Raw genomic sequence first — 13,475 nt, forward strand, 5'->3', positions numbered from 1 at the left:
ATCAGAGAAAAGTCATCGTGTACACCTCTCCTCCGGCCTCCTCCAACCCACCCCCAACCCTTCCATAACTAATCTCTCCCTCTCCTCCCACGTCTCCCCATCAGCCTCAAGATCAATAACCTGTCCGCCTGACGTCCTCTCCCTGACACCACTCGAATCAAACTTCCACCCATGCGCCTTTTTCACATACCGTCGTAGATCTCTTTCGAAGGTCTTATCACCTGACCAGCCGAGCACGGCACACCCGACTGTTCGCCAGGGGGAAATGATAATGTCTACTCTGCGGTGGGGGTTTGGGTTTCGTTTACTCTTTGCGTAGTGTCCTTCTTCTTCTTCTGCAGTTTCTGTTTCCGGTTGGTTCGTAGTGTCGTCGAAGTGAGGATCCTGCCATACGACGAGGGCTTTATCTAAGGTGTCGAAGTTCTTGCCCGTACTGTCGGCGTTACTTGCTCGGTAAGGGAGGGTTTGTTGGTCGCGGTTAGAGGTCATTAAGTGGAGGGCTAGGGTGTGGGTGATCCAGCCGGAGGATTCGAGGCTGGCGACTACGTCGACGACCAGGTTCTTGGTTAGGGATTCGTCTGGGTGGGTGAGGATGAGGTCAACGTCGCCGCAGAGGGGTTTTCCGCGACGGTAACCGCCTACGATTATACATTGGATACCTCTTTCTTCGTTGTCGAAAGAGGTAGGGCGGACGAGGTTGGCGTGTTGAGTTACTGTTGTGGCTATTTGTTCGACTTCGGGGCGGGGAATGCCGGTTAGGAACTCGTCGTAGTATTTTAGGCCGATTTGTTGGACGCGGGTCAGGTTGTTCCAGCCGTGTTCGATGATGTCGTCTAGGTCTGTCCAGTGGCGGTAGTAGTAGAATTCGCGGGCGGTTTTGGCGCCGACGCCCCAGATGTTGTAGAAGGTGTTGAGGATCTGGAGGGTTGGGTCGGTGTCTAAGAGGGTGGCGGCTGAGAGGGTGCCCGTTGGGCTTTGTTGGTATTCGTAGAAGAGGTTGGCGATTTTGGTGTCGCAGCCTGGGAGGGTGAGGACCTCGGAGGGGCGGCGGAATTCGTGCGGGTAGGCTGCTATCGCTGCAATGGACGTGCTGTAGGCGCGGACGCCGATTTCGTCGAGTGTTAATTCGCGAATTTGTCGGATTTTGATAAGCTGGTTGATGAAGCCTTCGTTTGGGGGGTGGAGGGGGGTGGAGCGCAGGCAAGCGTAGAGGACGTGCTCCTTCACCCAGTCTGGGGCTGGGGGGAGGGATTCGGTTTCTTCGTTCTCCGAGGTCGTGGTTCGGTATAGTTTGGGCGGGTTGTGAGTAGAATCGTGAGTACGCGCATGGTGGTATACGGTCGGTGGCTTTGGTGGCGGTCGTAATGCGGCATCTTGCCTAGCTCGTTGGAGGATATCACTCCCTAGGGAGGCTGGCTTTGAGGGCTCTGCGGGGCGTGGAGCCCGTCGGGCAATGTAAACCGTATATGGATCGGTAGAAAGGAGCTCCTGCGCCTTGAGACATTGGTCCAGCCAGTCTAGTTTGACGACGCTGATGGTGTCTGCTTGTGCAACGGAGGATGACACGGAAGACGCGTCAGACGGGTTTGAAACGGTTGACTCCGCGGCGGGGGAGTCAGTCTGCGTCCGATGGAGATGCCGCGAGGGGTCATGCCGACTTTTCATCCCATCTTCTTCGTCTTCTGTTTCCGTGCTGAGGTCGATAATGTCGGCCTGGTCTGCAGGCATTTTCGACTCGGCTGCATCGACACGACGCCGCTTCTTTGGGGGCTCGGATTTACTGATAGATTCGGTCCATATTCCACGAGATCGTAGTTCCAAAGCTGCTCGCTTTCCTTGTCCTATCCTCCCGAGTACCAGTCTGGCTTCGGATATGTCGTAGGTCAGAGGTGCTTCTCGCTTAACCAGCTCCTCTTCTATGCCATGAAGCGATTCCAGACTGAGATGGGTTGGGAGCACAAAGATAGGCGGGCATTTTATAAAGCTGAGACCGGATTCCCCTGCATCATCATCCTGTGCAGGGGAGCTTGCTGTAGTTTCGGACATGGCCAAGCTATATAGTATTCATTGTGGTTGGTTTCACCGAGATTCATATATGAATGAAGTGTAAGAAGCCACAACATAAGGCTTCTGTATAGGTCACTTCCAGATTATATCGTATATATATATCCCTAAATATAAGATAGTGTTTTTTTGGAAAATCATCAGGGCGTTTATCTTGCGACAGCGCTAGATGTGTCTCGTGGCCGAAGACAGGCTGGATAGTTGCTGGATAGTCGCAAAGGACGTCGGCTTTTGAGCCAAGAAACCACTCTAATCAGTCGCTGTAGAAATCAAATACGAGTGTACCAGGATCTTATCAATTAGGATAGAACATCATGCTTGCCGTGGTTGGTGCGCATTGTCTAAAAGAAAAGGAAGAATGGAAAGCGAATCTTGCGTCGTGATGGCTGACGTCAGTCACCTTCGTATTTGCATTGGTGCCTGAGGCATTAAACTGGGCCCCCAAAGGTTACCCGATTGGGAAGTCGCTATACACACTCAACTCAAACATCTGATCACAGTCAATAGATGAATTAACTTCAGCTTTCTGCTCTGCGCCTCTTCATATGCATTATTCGACATGTACGCGTAACCAGTCTTGCGCATAAGCTTTTTGCACGGATTTATGCCAAGAGAAGCAGCACAATTGTCACACACGGTTTCTAAGGGGCCACAGATAGCCTGAGTCATTTCGTTCGTGATATTTGTATGTCTACATGTCAAGGGAGATCCTCATCTACTCACCTGCATATCTTTTCAAATATGATCTCATGACCTCGGAGCTTTTCTCCATGTTCGGATCATGAATACTAGGGTATCTGCGAGGTGCTATCAACAGACGAGAATGGCGGGACTCAGTTGTGTTCTGAAATTGAACCAGGCACAGACCTCCAAAGTGCGTGCTACAGGGTTTTCTTTCATCATGGAAGACCTGGACTTCAGTTGATAAATAAATTGTCTTGGTTCCTATCATTGATTGCTGGTCAAACGTTCACTACGGTATGTGAAGTGAAGATAGCAAAGCATTGGCATATAACATGGATGCAAGAGTATCTGACAATCTCAATAGATCAACTCTTCATGAGCCTCTAGACTCCCAGTGAGTAGACTATCTGTGTAACATACCATGTCGTGCCTAGTCATCTTTAGAATTGGACTCCCAGCTGCTCAGCCTCAATCACTTCTTGTCAGGGGTCGCGACAAATAACCCTTCGGTTGGCAGTGCAACAACTTGTCGTGAGAAGCCAACCCATCGCTTGACTTTCACACCCCTGGGTCTATTTTAAAATTTGTCCTTGGTGCCCTATGGCTAGACAAACAATGATCTGTGTGTATTCGGGCTTCTTACGCCTTGGGACGGGGTTGAGCAACCGGCTATACACCCATTCCAATATGGCCTATGAAGAAGCGTGCCGTCATCAAAACAATAGGAACGAAATAGCACTCTAGTAGAGTGCTCAGGCCCTTCATCATGGAGAATATATACTGGAGTCACCGGCGAGAGTCAGAGGGTATCATCCAAGTTCTTGTCTGCTTTGTAGGCCGGGTACCATTGACAATACTAACCCAGCCCCTCTTGCTGAGCACATCTGGCATCGAACAGCATCACAGCTACATTATCTGTTGCCTTCCATACCGACTTATTCTCCATCATGTTCAAACCCCTCGCATTGATCGCTCTCGCAGCAATCGGCCCCAGCGCATTATGTGCCCCTATCACCGGCAGGGACATCCCATTCGGGCAGGTCATTACCACATGCACCACCCCCAACACCATTGCGTTGACCTTCGATGATGGCCCATCATCATACACCCCTCAACTGCTCGACCTTCTCAGCGAATACAAAGTCCGAGCTACCTTTTTCGTCCTCGGCGAAGCCAGTCAGGCAAACCCCCAGATTATCCAGCGCATAAGACAGGAGGGACATCAAGTTGGCTCTCATACGTATGCAGCCCCAACCACATCCCCCCCCCCCCGCACAAACTAATAACTACATCATACAGCTACGACCACACCAGCCTCCCCACACTAAGCTACGACCAAATCGCCCAAGAAATGACCAGTCTTGAGTCCGTGCTCCAAAGCTCCATGGGCGATATTCCAACTTACATGCGTCCCCCTTACTTCGACGTCAACGACTTGACCCTCCAGGTTATGAAGGATCTCGGCTACCATGTTATCACAGCCAGTATTGACACTAAGGACTATAACCACAATAGCCCTGAACTGATCAGTCAGAGTTATGACAAGTTCGTCACTGAACTCGACAATGGTGGTAATCTTTGCTTGGCCCATGATACCAAGGAACAGACGGTGGTTACCCTGGCGAAGATGATGCTGGATGAGACGAAGTCGAGAGGTTTGACCGGTATTTCCCCATTATCCTCTTTAAATATGAATGAGTTGGATGGCTAATGTTGGGCAGTTACTACTGTTGGTGATTGCCTCGGTGACCCAGAGGCGTCGTGGTACCGTTCCAGCCGATAGAGGTTTAGGTTTCATGGCGTGACTAGTTCAGTCCCTGAGTCGAATGCGAGTGCGAATGCGAGTGCTTCCGGTTATGGCTGGCGAGGATGGGTCTTGGTAGCTGTGGTGGTGTATGTTTCAGGGCTGTGGCTATCGGAGCTTTTCTCCTTCAGATCTTGATCATTGGTACTTGGGTGCCGCTAGACCATGGAGGTTAGATAGCTTGTCGATGGGATGAGTTTCAAGAGGCTAAGCTTGGTTTTTGATGGTTGTGTATTGCGTTTCCGAGCTATACACGAAGGATCACAGGTTTATGTTTCTACATCTTGAGATATAGCTAGTTAGAGAATTGGTATGATTATTTAGTAGTAGTCACCCCTGAACAAGGACATGAATTGACTAGGTAGTTCCATTTTCAAAGTATGTATTAATTGCTATCAGAAATGCATAACTTTTAACTCTATCAGACCATAGAGCGTAATAAAATCCACCGGTATATAATCGTAAAATGCATGTCAATCGCATACTCATATCTCATTATCACCTCATCACCATCCCCCAACATCACACCCCAACATTCTTCCCTTCAACACTCCCCTCATCACCGCGCAGGCCCCCCACCAACCGGCTCCACCGTAACAGCCGCATCCCCCTTCGCCGTAGCCCCATAATTAACAGCAGCAGCAGTCCCATCCCTCCCCTCATCCAGAATCGGAGTATCAGGGGCATTAGTAGCAGACGGTTCTTCATCCCGATACCCCTCGACATCAGTAACAAAGGTCTTTCCATGTCTCCGGGCAATCCATCTCCTCCAGGGCTTGTAAACAACCACACTGAGGCCGCCGATGATGATGAAGAGGCCACAGATACCGCCGCCAATGGCGTCATAGTAGTCTCCTGCTACTTGGACTCCATCCCAGAATTTACCGGTGGGGTTAGCGACGTTCAGGACGAGAGTGAGTAGTTGGATTACGCCGATGACGATGGCGACCATCACTGTTAGGCAGGTTAGGACGATGGAGTAGTAGAGGAATGCTATTGGGTCGCGGTGATTCTTGGATGGTTCGACTTCGGTATCTTCGCCTATGAGGGGCGCGTCGGAGGAGGTGTCGCTCTTTGGGGGGAGGAAGTTGGCGGAGGGTTGGACGTAGAGGGAGAGCATTAGGGCTCCGTCGGTGGTGTCGAGGAGACACATTCCCGCTGGTATGTTGTTAGTAAAATTGATGGATTAGAAAGAGGGTAATAGAAACTTACCTGTGAATAGGACCGGGAAGATCAGGATAACCCAAAAGTTAGTGCCCTTGGCAGCTTCGACAGACGAGATGCCAAGAAGGGCGATTTCAGATGATGTGTCAAAGCCAAGGCCGAATAAGATTCCAAGCGGATACATTTTCCAAGGTCTGAGCGAGGTTAGTACTCTTACTTGGCATTAGGTGGAGTGGAGTCTTTTACCTGTCAATAAGCTTGAACATGCGCTTAAGCACGGAGAATAGCACACCACCGCCCTCGATCTTCCACACTTCATCTTCTTGGCCTTCGGGTAGATCTAAGACCTTTTGCATTTGCTTGTATAATTTGAACAAAATGTAGGCATTCATGAGACCCAGTAGGATCAGGAAAGCGGCACTGACTGAAGTGCCGATGATACCGCCAATGGTGCTGAAACTGTCGAATCTTGATGAGATAGCTGCAGCAGTAGCTGCGACCACAATTGATGTGATGATAACAATGCTGATGTTTGTTAGCACGAAGAAGCGTGTCTTAAACGGTAGGAACTCACGTGGAATGGCCGAGAGAGAAGAAGGTACCTACAGTGACGGGCTTTTGGCCCGTCGCCAGTAATCTTCTAGTCATCAAATCGATGGCCTACACAGTACTTGTTAATACTTGTTCCGTGAAGTGGATGAAGGGCAATTACCGAGATATGATCCGCATCAAATGCATGTCTCAATCCGAGAGTATAAGAGAGTACGGCATTAGACACCAGGGACCTGGAGTAACTTAGTAAGATGATGCTAGCTCCGTGGTTTAGCTTTCAAATGACATACGGGTAATAGCGCTGGAAAATTGTTAGCTCGTGGCCTAGAAATGAATACAGTCGAGAGGGCAAGAAGGGAATATACATACCAACACAATTGCGGCGGCAATCCACACCACAACGTTAATGAACGCAATAAACAGAATAATGGCGATGGCAGGCAAGGGAACCTTCTTCAGTCCCGGCAACCGACGATGCGATCGCTCAGCCTGCCTGACGAACTTCTTGATATTCCATTTGCTACCTGCAACATCGGTTTGGCCATTTCCCTCCGAGGCATGGCTTGGGTTAGGACTGGGAGGGGTCGAGTCCCGCATGGTTGACAGATAACAGCCACAGGGACTCCCGCGACAAGTGTATAAAAACGTTTATTTCTGAGAGATACCCCTTCCCGCTGTCCGCAAGTTGGAATGGAATCGAGTGGCTGAATAGGATGATTTATCTGGATAAGATTTGTCGTCCGTGGGTTCAAGCGTGCCGTGGGGAATGTCAAGGCTTTTTGGGGGTGCGGGAGGGGAAAAGAAAACCTGATAAGGCTCACATGCGATAAAGTATAAGAGAATTTAGACGGTCGAATTATCAATGCCAACCAAGCGGTGGATCCGGTTTGACGAACTGAGGACCAGAGGAGAAGGATTACTTATGCAAAGCCCATTTGGCGAGTTGTTGCAGTGGAGCTCCTTGCAGTCCCACAGGGTCCTGTTGGAGTTGGTCACTAGCAGTTAGTTCCTTGCTCGGGTGGTGTAGTACCGGGGACGCCCGGGGTGTCTTACTTTGGAAAAGGCTGAAAGCAATACACACTTCTATGTCTATCATATAAAGTTGGAGAAAAAAAACGAACAAACCGCAGGTGTCAATAAATCAATTATCTCTGTGAGACTGTGCTCACATGAATCGATGCAAGCCTGAATCTTCTGGTCTGCTCGGCTCTGGAAACAACTGCCACGTGACGTGCCCGCATCTGAAGGCGGAGCACGCCGACCAGCAGTTGCATCTCCGACTTCATCTTCTAGTCTACACCCCCCAGTGCAACACTGCAACTTCCCCTCACTTTACGTACTAGAAATTCGATCATGTGAAGATAGCAAGTCCTATTTCATGCAGGTCTATTGTACACGTCTCATCCCTGTGAGCCCGATTTCTCATGTCAAGTCCGATTCACTTGATCACCCATTTCGAAAGGATCGGTCGGGACGATAGATCCGTTTGCGGGTGAGCATTCAACCTTCCGAGAATTTTCGTGCTCGCGGGTGGTTTCTTCTCTCTGAAATCCACCCGCCTTGCGGTGGTCCCTGCGCCTAGTTGGCCGGTTTGCCGACATCGCTCGGATAGCTCCACTCAACCAGCCATGGCTGTCGGCGGAATTCCGCTCAACGGTGGAGTATTCCTGCCAGTCCGAGAACGGTCCTGCACGGGAGATTAGCTCGGGTTCGGGATTATTATACTAAACGTGCAGGTGTTCTTACCCTTCAAACCCGGGATACTTCTTCAGACTGCTCCGATGCGCAGATGGCTCGGTTTTGGAGGCCCCTCTGATCATGACCATGGCCATGAGGGTGCTGGAGGTGTTGATGGTATAGCATTTGCTCGACATAGTGTCAAGCAATCAATGATGCCGTTCACGCAGCAGCCATAACAGTTGGTGATGGTGTCCACTTGGTAACAGTGGTCTTGCCCAAAGGAAAGTCCGTACGGAGCATGTTCCATTCGTTCCGAGTGATAGGAGTCACATCAGATGCAGACAGTGGTGTCTTGGGCCCGCGCTTGGTTGGTAAGTTGCATCTTGTTGGCGGAGGGTTTTGGCGACGAGCTGCCCGGATCGCACGTAGTGGTGACTTCCGGGGACGCTCCACCTTCACCCGGGGTGGCACATTGGTCTTGGCGGGAGGTGCAACATCGGCCTTCGCAGGAGGTGGAATAATAATTCCTTCCTGCTTGTATTGCTTTCTGAAGGCATCCGCCACCTGGGACAATAGCATATCAGGCACATCCAGCTGCTCGTAGACGCGGTGGAAGAAGGCCCTGCTGAAGGGACGACCATGGAAGTCATTGATGGTACGGTGGAGGAGTTGCGCGCAGGATGAGATGTAAGATTCTTCGGGCGGTGTTCCCCGATGGGAAAGGATGCACAGCCGGCGCTTGAGGGTGTAGATGCGGTCCACGTTCAGCAGTGTCAGACCCTCTCTGCTGAAGATCACTTCATTCTGCATAATCGACTGTTGGATCAGGTAGTCGTGGGCCTGGCGCTCGTGCTGGCTGCGGTTCAAGGCATCAGTCCAGCTGTGGCCTAAAGAGAACTTGCTGGCTCCTTTGGCTACCGTGCGGAACACGATCCGCCATGCTGTCTCATCCAGAGGGGTGATGGGGATGACGATGAGATCGGATGGCTGGCCGGTCGGGTAGGGCTTCCCGCGACCAACAAGCAGAGTGACGTGCATCATCCTCTGCTCCAGCTTGGAAGAAACGTATTCAAGGGCAGGAATAATGGAAGGAGTCAAGGTCTCGGAGTCAAAATTGAATTCAGGTGATAATGGGGAGGAGATCATATCGCCCTTGAGGCTCCGAGTGGGTGAGTTCGGCACATACACGCCGGTTGGGCGAGGTAAACGCATGACACCCATGTTGGTATGTATAAGACGATCACTGCAATAGAGATGACCAGAATAAGAAGAAAAAGTATGATTCAAAAGCACTTCAACTCCAATTACTGGAAGTTGTGTGTGAGAGAAAACGAAAAGGAGCGTTGTTGTATTGGGGAGATCATGAGCAATAAATCTTCATCAGTCCCCAGTTGGACACTAAAAGAGGGGAATAAGCCCGGCAATAGAGACGCCAAATCCCTCAACCAACGCTCCACAAATTAGTGCTGCAGCAACCCCTCTTTGGACTATTTTGGGAATTCTAAGGATAGTAAATCCCCGGCTCCGTGAAGCACGAGGGCCAGTCATTGCCATCCAACCTGGATCCGGGGGAGCGGCACCCAATGGGTCGGGCGATATAAATAACCTTAAGCGCCGGGCGTGCCGTGTGATGGGCTCGTGCATGGCCCTTATGCAGGCTGAGCACAGAACACGCCAAACACTGGAAGCTGACTGGTGGACGGATTGATTTTAGCGTCGATTAATATCACTAGCCAGAGTCCGGATCACTTCTTTCTCTTTGGACCCCATCAATACCACCCCAAGGCTGAACTGGACTTTCACCAACGGTTGTGACAGTGATAGCCTTATCGGTCCAACGGCAGTACCACCTCTTCCAACAGAAGTATACCAAAGAGTGCCCCTGCACCAACATCGGCTGCAGAAGTCGCCCTCCTTTGGACACAACAATTTGATCCAAACAGATCAGCCAACACTCCGTGCGATTACCAGGACACCCCGCTCCGACGCGCCATAAAATGCCGAATTGTGCAGTGCACGCTCAGCTGGCCCCCACTTGATAAGACCTTGCAGGAACTATTGATTTCCTGCAGCTGCACAGCGCTAACCTCCGATTTGTGAGAGGTGGGCTTCCAGGATGGCGTGGTCATAGTTCCATTACCCCGCCTAAGGCTGTCGATAAGTGTGATATGGCTCTGGGCTGGATTGGGCGGGATTGTGCCATGTGTGCTTGCTGTCATGGGAGGATTTACGAGCATGTCTCCCACCGTGTGGGACTCTTAGCCGACGGACGTGACGAAAATTTATGGCCTTGCATCGGAGCACTCGGGTCCTTCCTCGATTCCACATGGCCTGTGGATTTACCGCCGAGCGGGATGAGGGATTTGGCTTGTGCATTAGGTAGTCAATAGTTCTATCTCGCCTGCATGGTCGTACGTGGCGGTTGTTGTGAATGGGATACTCCGTACTATGGGACCGTTATCACACTTATCTGCGAATGTGGCGGGCTGGTATTCGAAAGTTGGGATTCTTTATCGAGATCCTTTGTTTCCCCGGAAACCCAGGCGATGTTGGTTGGCAGTTGCCATCTTCAATGCTGCGATACATTCAGCGGGGTTGTTGGAACTTTCGGGTCATTCCTAAATAGATGTAGTCCCACAACTCTCTTCACTCCAAGGTCATGTGAAGAACCACGCTAGTTCACATCTTGCAGACCCAACTTACACCCTCTTCTGTCCTCCTTCTTCATTCTTCGGTCTAAACAAAATTTTCACGGCGCACTTTGTTCTCTGCTCCTGTGCTATCTTCTTCCGCTACAACAGAGCTGCATCTATTGATGTCTTCGGATATTACTACTCCGATCTTCAGCTGTTCAGCCCATGTAAAATGGCTCTCAGAAGCTTGAGAATGATGTGAGTACTTGCAGTGACACGCTTTGCACTTCCAGGGATCAACTTTATAGGATGGTCTCTCCCATTCCAGGGCATCTGATATCTGACACCCTTTTCTAAGATACTTTTGGCGCCTTGGAAGCTTCTTCGGAGCTCGCTCGCGGTACCAAGTTTGGGAATTCCACCTTGATCTAGGTTGAAATTATCGCGATTAACCTACGAGGCAATACGAGTGGTATAACCTTTGGGTTTTATCCTACTGAGTATGTCTGACAGACTAACGTTCAAACAATATTCATCCCTTACGGGCATTGTCACTGTTATTGCTGGAATATAGAGATCAGCAGGTGAGACAGATGACGTGATTATCTGGTACCGAGTCGGCATTCCACTGTATGTTATTACATCAGTGGTTTCCATGGTCAAGATTGTAACCAGTTATTCTACTATAAGGCTGATTTTCGAAAAGTGGTTGTGTTTGAATCACTTCCAATCCATTGTTTTCGTTCTTTGTTGCGAGGCTACTTACGGGTTCCTCCAGAATGAATGGATATCCTACTTTGGGTTCAAGCCACTTCATAACGACAACTTCCTTCACAACCCCGCAATCTGCCTATACCACATGCTTTTGCTCACGTTAACCCAGACATCCCCTCTAGCACCACATTATAAAAACCCTCGATGGATCCATTCCTTGTGTTAGCTTCTGCCTCCATTGTGCACATCTACCTCTACTCTATACTCGGATCATCTCACATCCTCATCTACCAACAAGCACGCGTCAAAATGGAAGCATCAAAAGAAGCCTACAAGGAGCTAGTCGAGTTTAACGATGTGACATTCACAGCCAATGAGACAGTGAATCGGATCGTTCGGATTTTCGTGTTCAACTACCTGGTTGAGCAAGAAGATGGTTTTTTCTATCCCTCATTGACCGATGACACCGGAGGACTTAGAGAGTCCGACATCCAACGCGATAACCGGTCCGGCATCGTGCAAAGCGTTATGCATGCTTTGGGAATCATTGCTCGTGTTTCGGACCCTAAGGTCTTGGGGATTGGCTGGATAAATACTAGCGATCAGCTACTCCTAAGGGAAGCCCTGGAAGCCATGTCCAGGCCCGAGGACCTCGTGGATATCGGTGCATTCAAGTTGTACCTAGAGCAAGAATGGTGCGTGGCTATCGTCAGTAAGATTGAACATTGTGGCCAAAACAGGGTCAGGCAAGAGGGCTGTGATAATGAGGGGGATAAGAAAGAGAAGATAAATTGGGGCAAACACTTTCTGGGTGAGCTCTATCCACTGGAGCCGTCGCATCTGCAAAATGTTTCGAATAAGTTCTTTCCAATGGATAGCGAGAACGTTTGGGGGGCGCAGTATCAGCATGCTTCGTGAGTTTATAGCATTAGGGAAATTGGGCCTTGTTTCGGCCCCATTTGGTTTCTCGTGTTTCGCAACGTCAAAGTATCTTGTCTAAGTCAGTATATCACTGTTGTGTTTGCAATATAACAAGATTTGTCTTTCGTGATCTCCGCATTTCCTTCGAGTAGTATCTCCAAAAATGTACTCGCATAGATGAAACTAATCCATTGTCTTTCCAGAAGGTGTATAAGGTGGACCGGGGCTATATTATAAGTGGGGCAAAGAAAGAAAGAACAAAAGCAAAAAGAATGACCAGACTGGGGCTCGATCCCAGGACCTTATCGGTGTTAACGATACGTGATAACCAACTACACCATCCGGCCAACTTGTTGAAAACTCGCTCACATTTATGTTACAGAAGCCTATGCATAAACTCTTCGGCAATTTCCATGATGAATTAAATGAAGCAGGGACTACTGATCGATTGGGGTGTTCAGCAGAACTTCCAGCTATTTAGAGATGAATCTTCTGTTCTTATATTTCATCATGATGGTTCACTTTTTCAATATGACAAGTAACCGGTATAGCCTACGCCAACTGAACGATGGTGTCGATCTGGTCGGAGTTTGTTAGGTCGGTTTCCAGTCAACTGTTGAAATATATACTAAACAGGTACAATTGACACGGATCCGAGTGCATGCGCGACGAGGACAACACAAATGTAGCTATGTTTGGTAAAGGCTATCCCCAGCTACAAGATATTGCCAGTAACCATCAATAAATTCAGGCAAATTCGCACAATTGGCATGCTGGGTGTTATTTCCTTACTCGTAGGGCACCCGACCTACATTAAAACCGAACCCAGGACACCAGTGTTAGATACCGATACGCGGCACAATCAAGAGATCATGCTCAAATCTGTAATCAAGAAATTAGGACGCTTACCCCTCCTAACGTAGACTATTATGAGCTCAGAGCTTGATCATATGAGTAAAAAGGTGCATTGTATCCCAGTGTAGGACAATAGAAATGGGTTGGGAGAAATGGACACTGCCAACGATACTAAAGGTAACTTTACCAATAGCTAATGAGATCAAAATATTGAAGCGTCTACAACAAGCGTGGCCGGATGGTGTAGTTGGTTATCACGTATCGTTAACACCGATAAGGTCCTGGGATCGAGCCCCAGTCTGGTCATCTTTTTGCTTTTATCCTTTTTTGCTCCACGTATGTTTTAGTATCTCGTGAAGAATTCAGTACCCACACCACCAGACCAAGGATACAATACCACCAAC

General features: G+C 49.4%; 5 protein-coding genes and 2 non-coding genes across 7 annotated transcripts; 3 read left to right on the plus strand and 4 right to left on the minus strand.

The window, feature by feature from the left end:
- Positions 1 to 12: 12 nt before the first annotated feature.
- BO88DRAFT_442581 (type-X family DNA polymerase) lies at positions 13 to 2,046 on the minus strand (the record flags this gene model as incomplete). Its single annotated transcript, XM_025709962.1, has 1 exon — positions 13 to 2,046. One exon carries the CDS (start codon positions 2,044 to 2,046, stop codon positions 13 to 15), a length of 2,034 nt encoding a protein of 677 aa, XP_025565069.1.
- A 1,649-nt stretch (positions 2,047 to 3,695) lies between these two features.
- Positions 3,696 to 4,791, plus strand: BO88DRAFT_479476 (chitin deacetylase; the record flags this gene model as incomplete). The annotated part of the gene is made up of 3 exons (XM_025712081.1): positions 3,696 to 3,988; positions 4,048 to 4,412; positions 4,470 to 4,791. The coding sequence occupies 3 exons, from the start codon at positions 3,696 to 3,698 to the stop codon at positions 4,529 to 4,531; spliced, it is 720 nt and encodes a 239-aa protein (XP_025565070.1). The 3' UTR covers positions 4,532 to 4,791.
- A 320-nt stretch (positions 4,792 to 5,111) lies between these two features.
- BO88DRAFT_413439 (HoxN/HupN/NixA family nickel/cobalt transporter) lies at positions 5,112 to 6,865 on the minus strand (the record flags this gene model as incomplete). The annotated part of the gene is made up of 7 exons (XM_025708125.1): positions 5,112 to 5,710; positions 5,765 to 5,910; positions 5,963 to 6,241; positions 6,291 to 6,376; positions 6,429 to 6,501; positions 6,559 to 6,569; positions 6,638 to 6,865. The coding sequence occupies 7 exons, from the start codon at positions 6,863 to 6,865 to the stop codon at positions 5,112 to 5,114; spliced, it is 1,422 nt and encodes a 473-aa protein (XP_025565071.1).
- A 947-nt stretch (positions 6,866 to 7,812) lies between these two features.
- On the minus strand, positions 7,813 to 9,298 carry BO88DRAFT_403432 (uncharacterized protein). Its single transcript, XM_025706361.1, has 2 exons — positions 8,015 to 9,298; positions 7,813 to 7,955 (listed from the first exon to the last, which is right to left on the minus strand). Exon 1 carries the CDS (start codon positions 9,167 to 9,169, stop codon positions 8,168 to 8,170), a length of 1,002 nt encoding a protein of 333 aa, XP_025565072.1. The 5' UTR covers positions 9,170 to 9,298; the 3' UTR covers positions 7,813 to 7,955; positions 8,015 to 8,167.
- A 2,306-nt stretch (positions 9,299 to 11,604) lies between these two features.
- Positions 11,605 to 12,213, plus strand: BO88DRAFT_413441 (uncharacterized protein; the record flags this gene model as incomplete). Its single annotated transcript, XM_025708126.1, has 1 exon — positions 11,605 to 12,213. One exon carries the CDS (start codon positions 11,605 to 11,607, stop codon positions 12,211 to 12,213), a length of 609 nt encoding a protein of 202 aa, XP_025565073.1.
- Positions 12,214 to 12,489: 276 nt separating this feature from the next.
- BO88DRAFT_t85 lies at positions 12,490 to 12,563 on the minus strand. Its single transcript has one exon. It is a non-coding gene; the product is annotated as a tRNA-Val (tRNA).
- Positions 12,564 to 13,303: 740 nt separating this feature from the next.
- Positions 13,304 to 13,377, plus strand: BO88DRAFT_t81. Its single transcript has one exon. It is a non-coding gene; the product is annotated as a tRNA-Val (tRNA).
- Positions 13,378 to 13,475: the final 98 nt, after the last annotated feature.

This window comes from Aspergillus vadensis (genome assembly GCF_003184925.1).
Source record: "Aspergillus vadensis CBS 113365 unplaced genomic scaffold BO88scaffold_6, whole genome shotgun sequence".
Classification (NCBI taxonomy): Eukaryota; Fungi; Ascomycota; class Eurotiomycetes; order Eurotiales; family Aspergillaceae; genus Aspergillus; species Aspergillus vadensis.

Excerpts from the sequence above, each read along its gene's own strand:
- BO88DRAFT_403432 (XM_025706361.1), bottom strand. The coding sequence starts at position 9,169 with ATGGGTGTCATGCGTTTACCTCGCCCAACCGGCGTGTATGTGCCGAAC.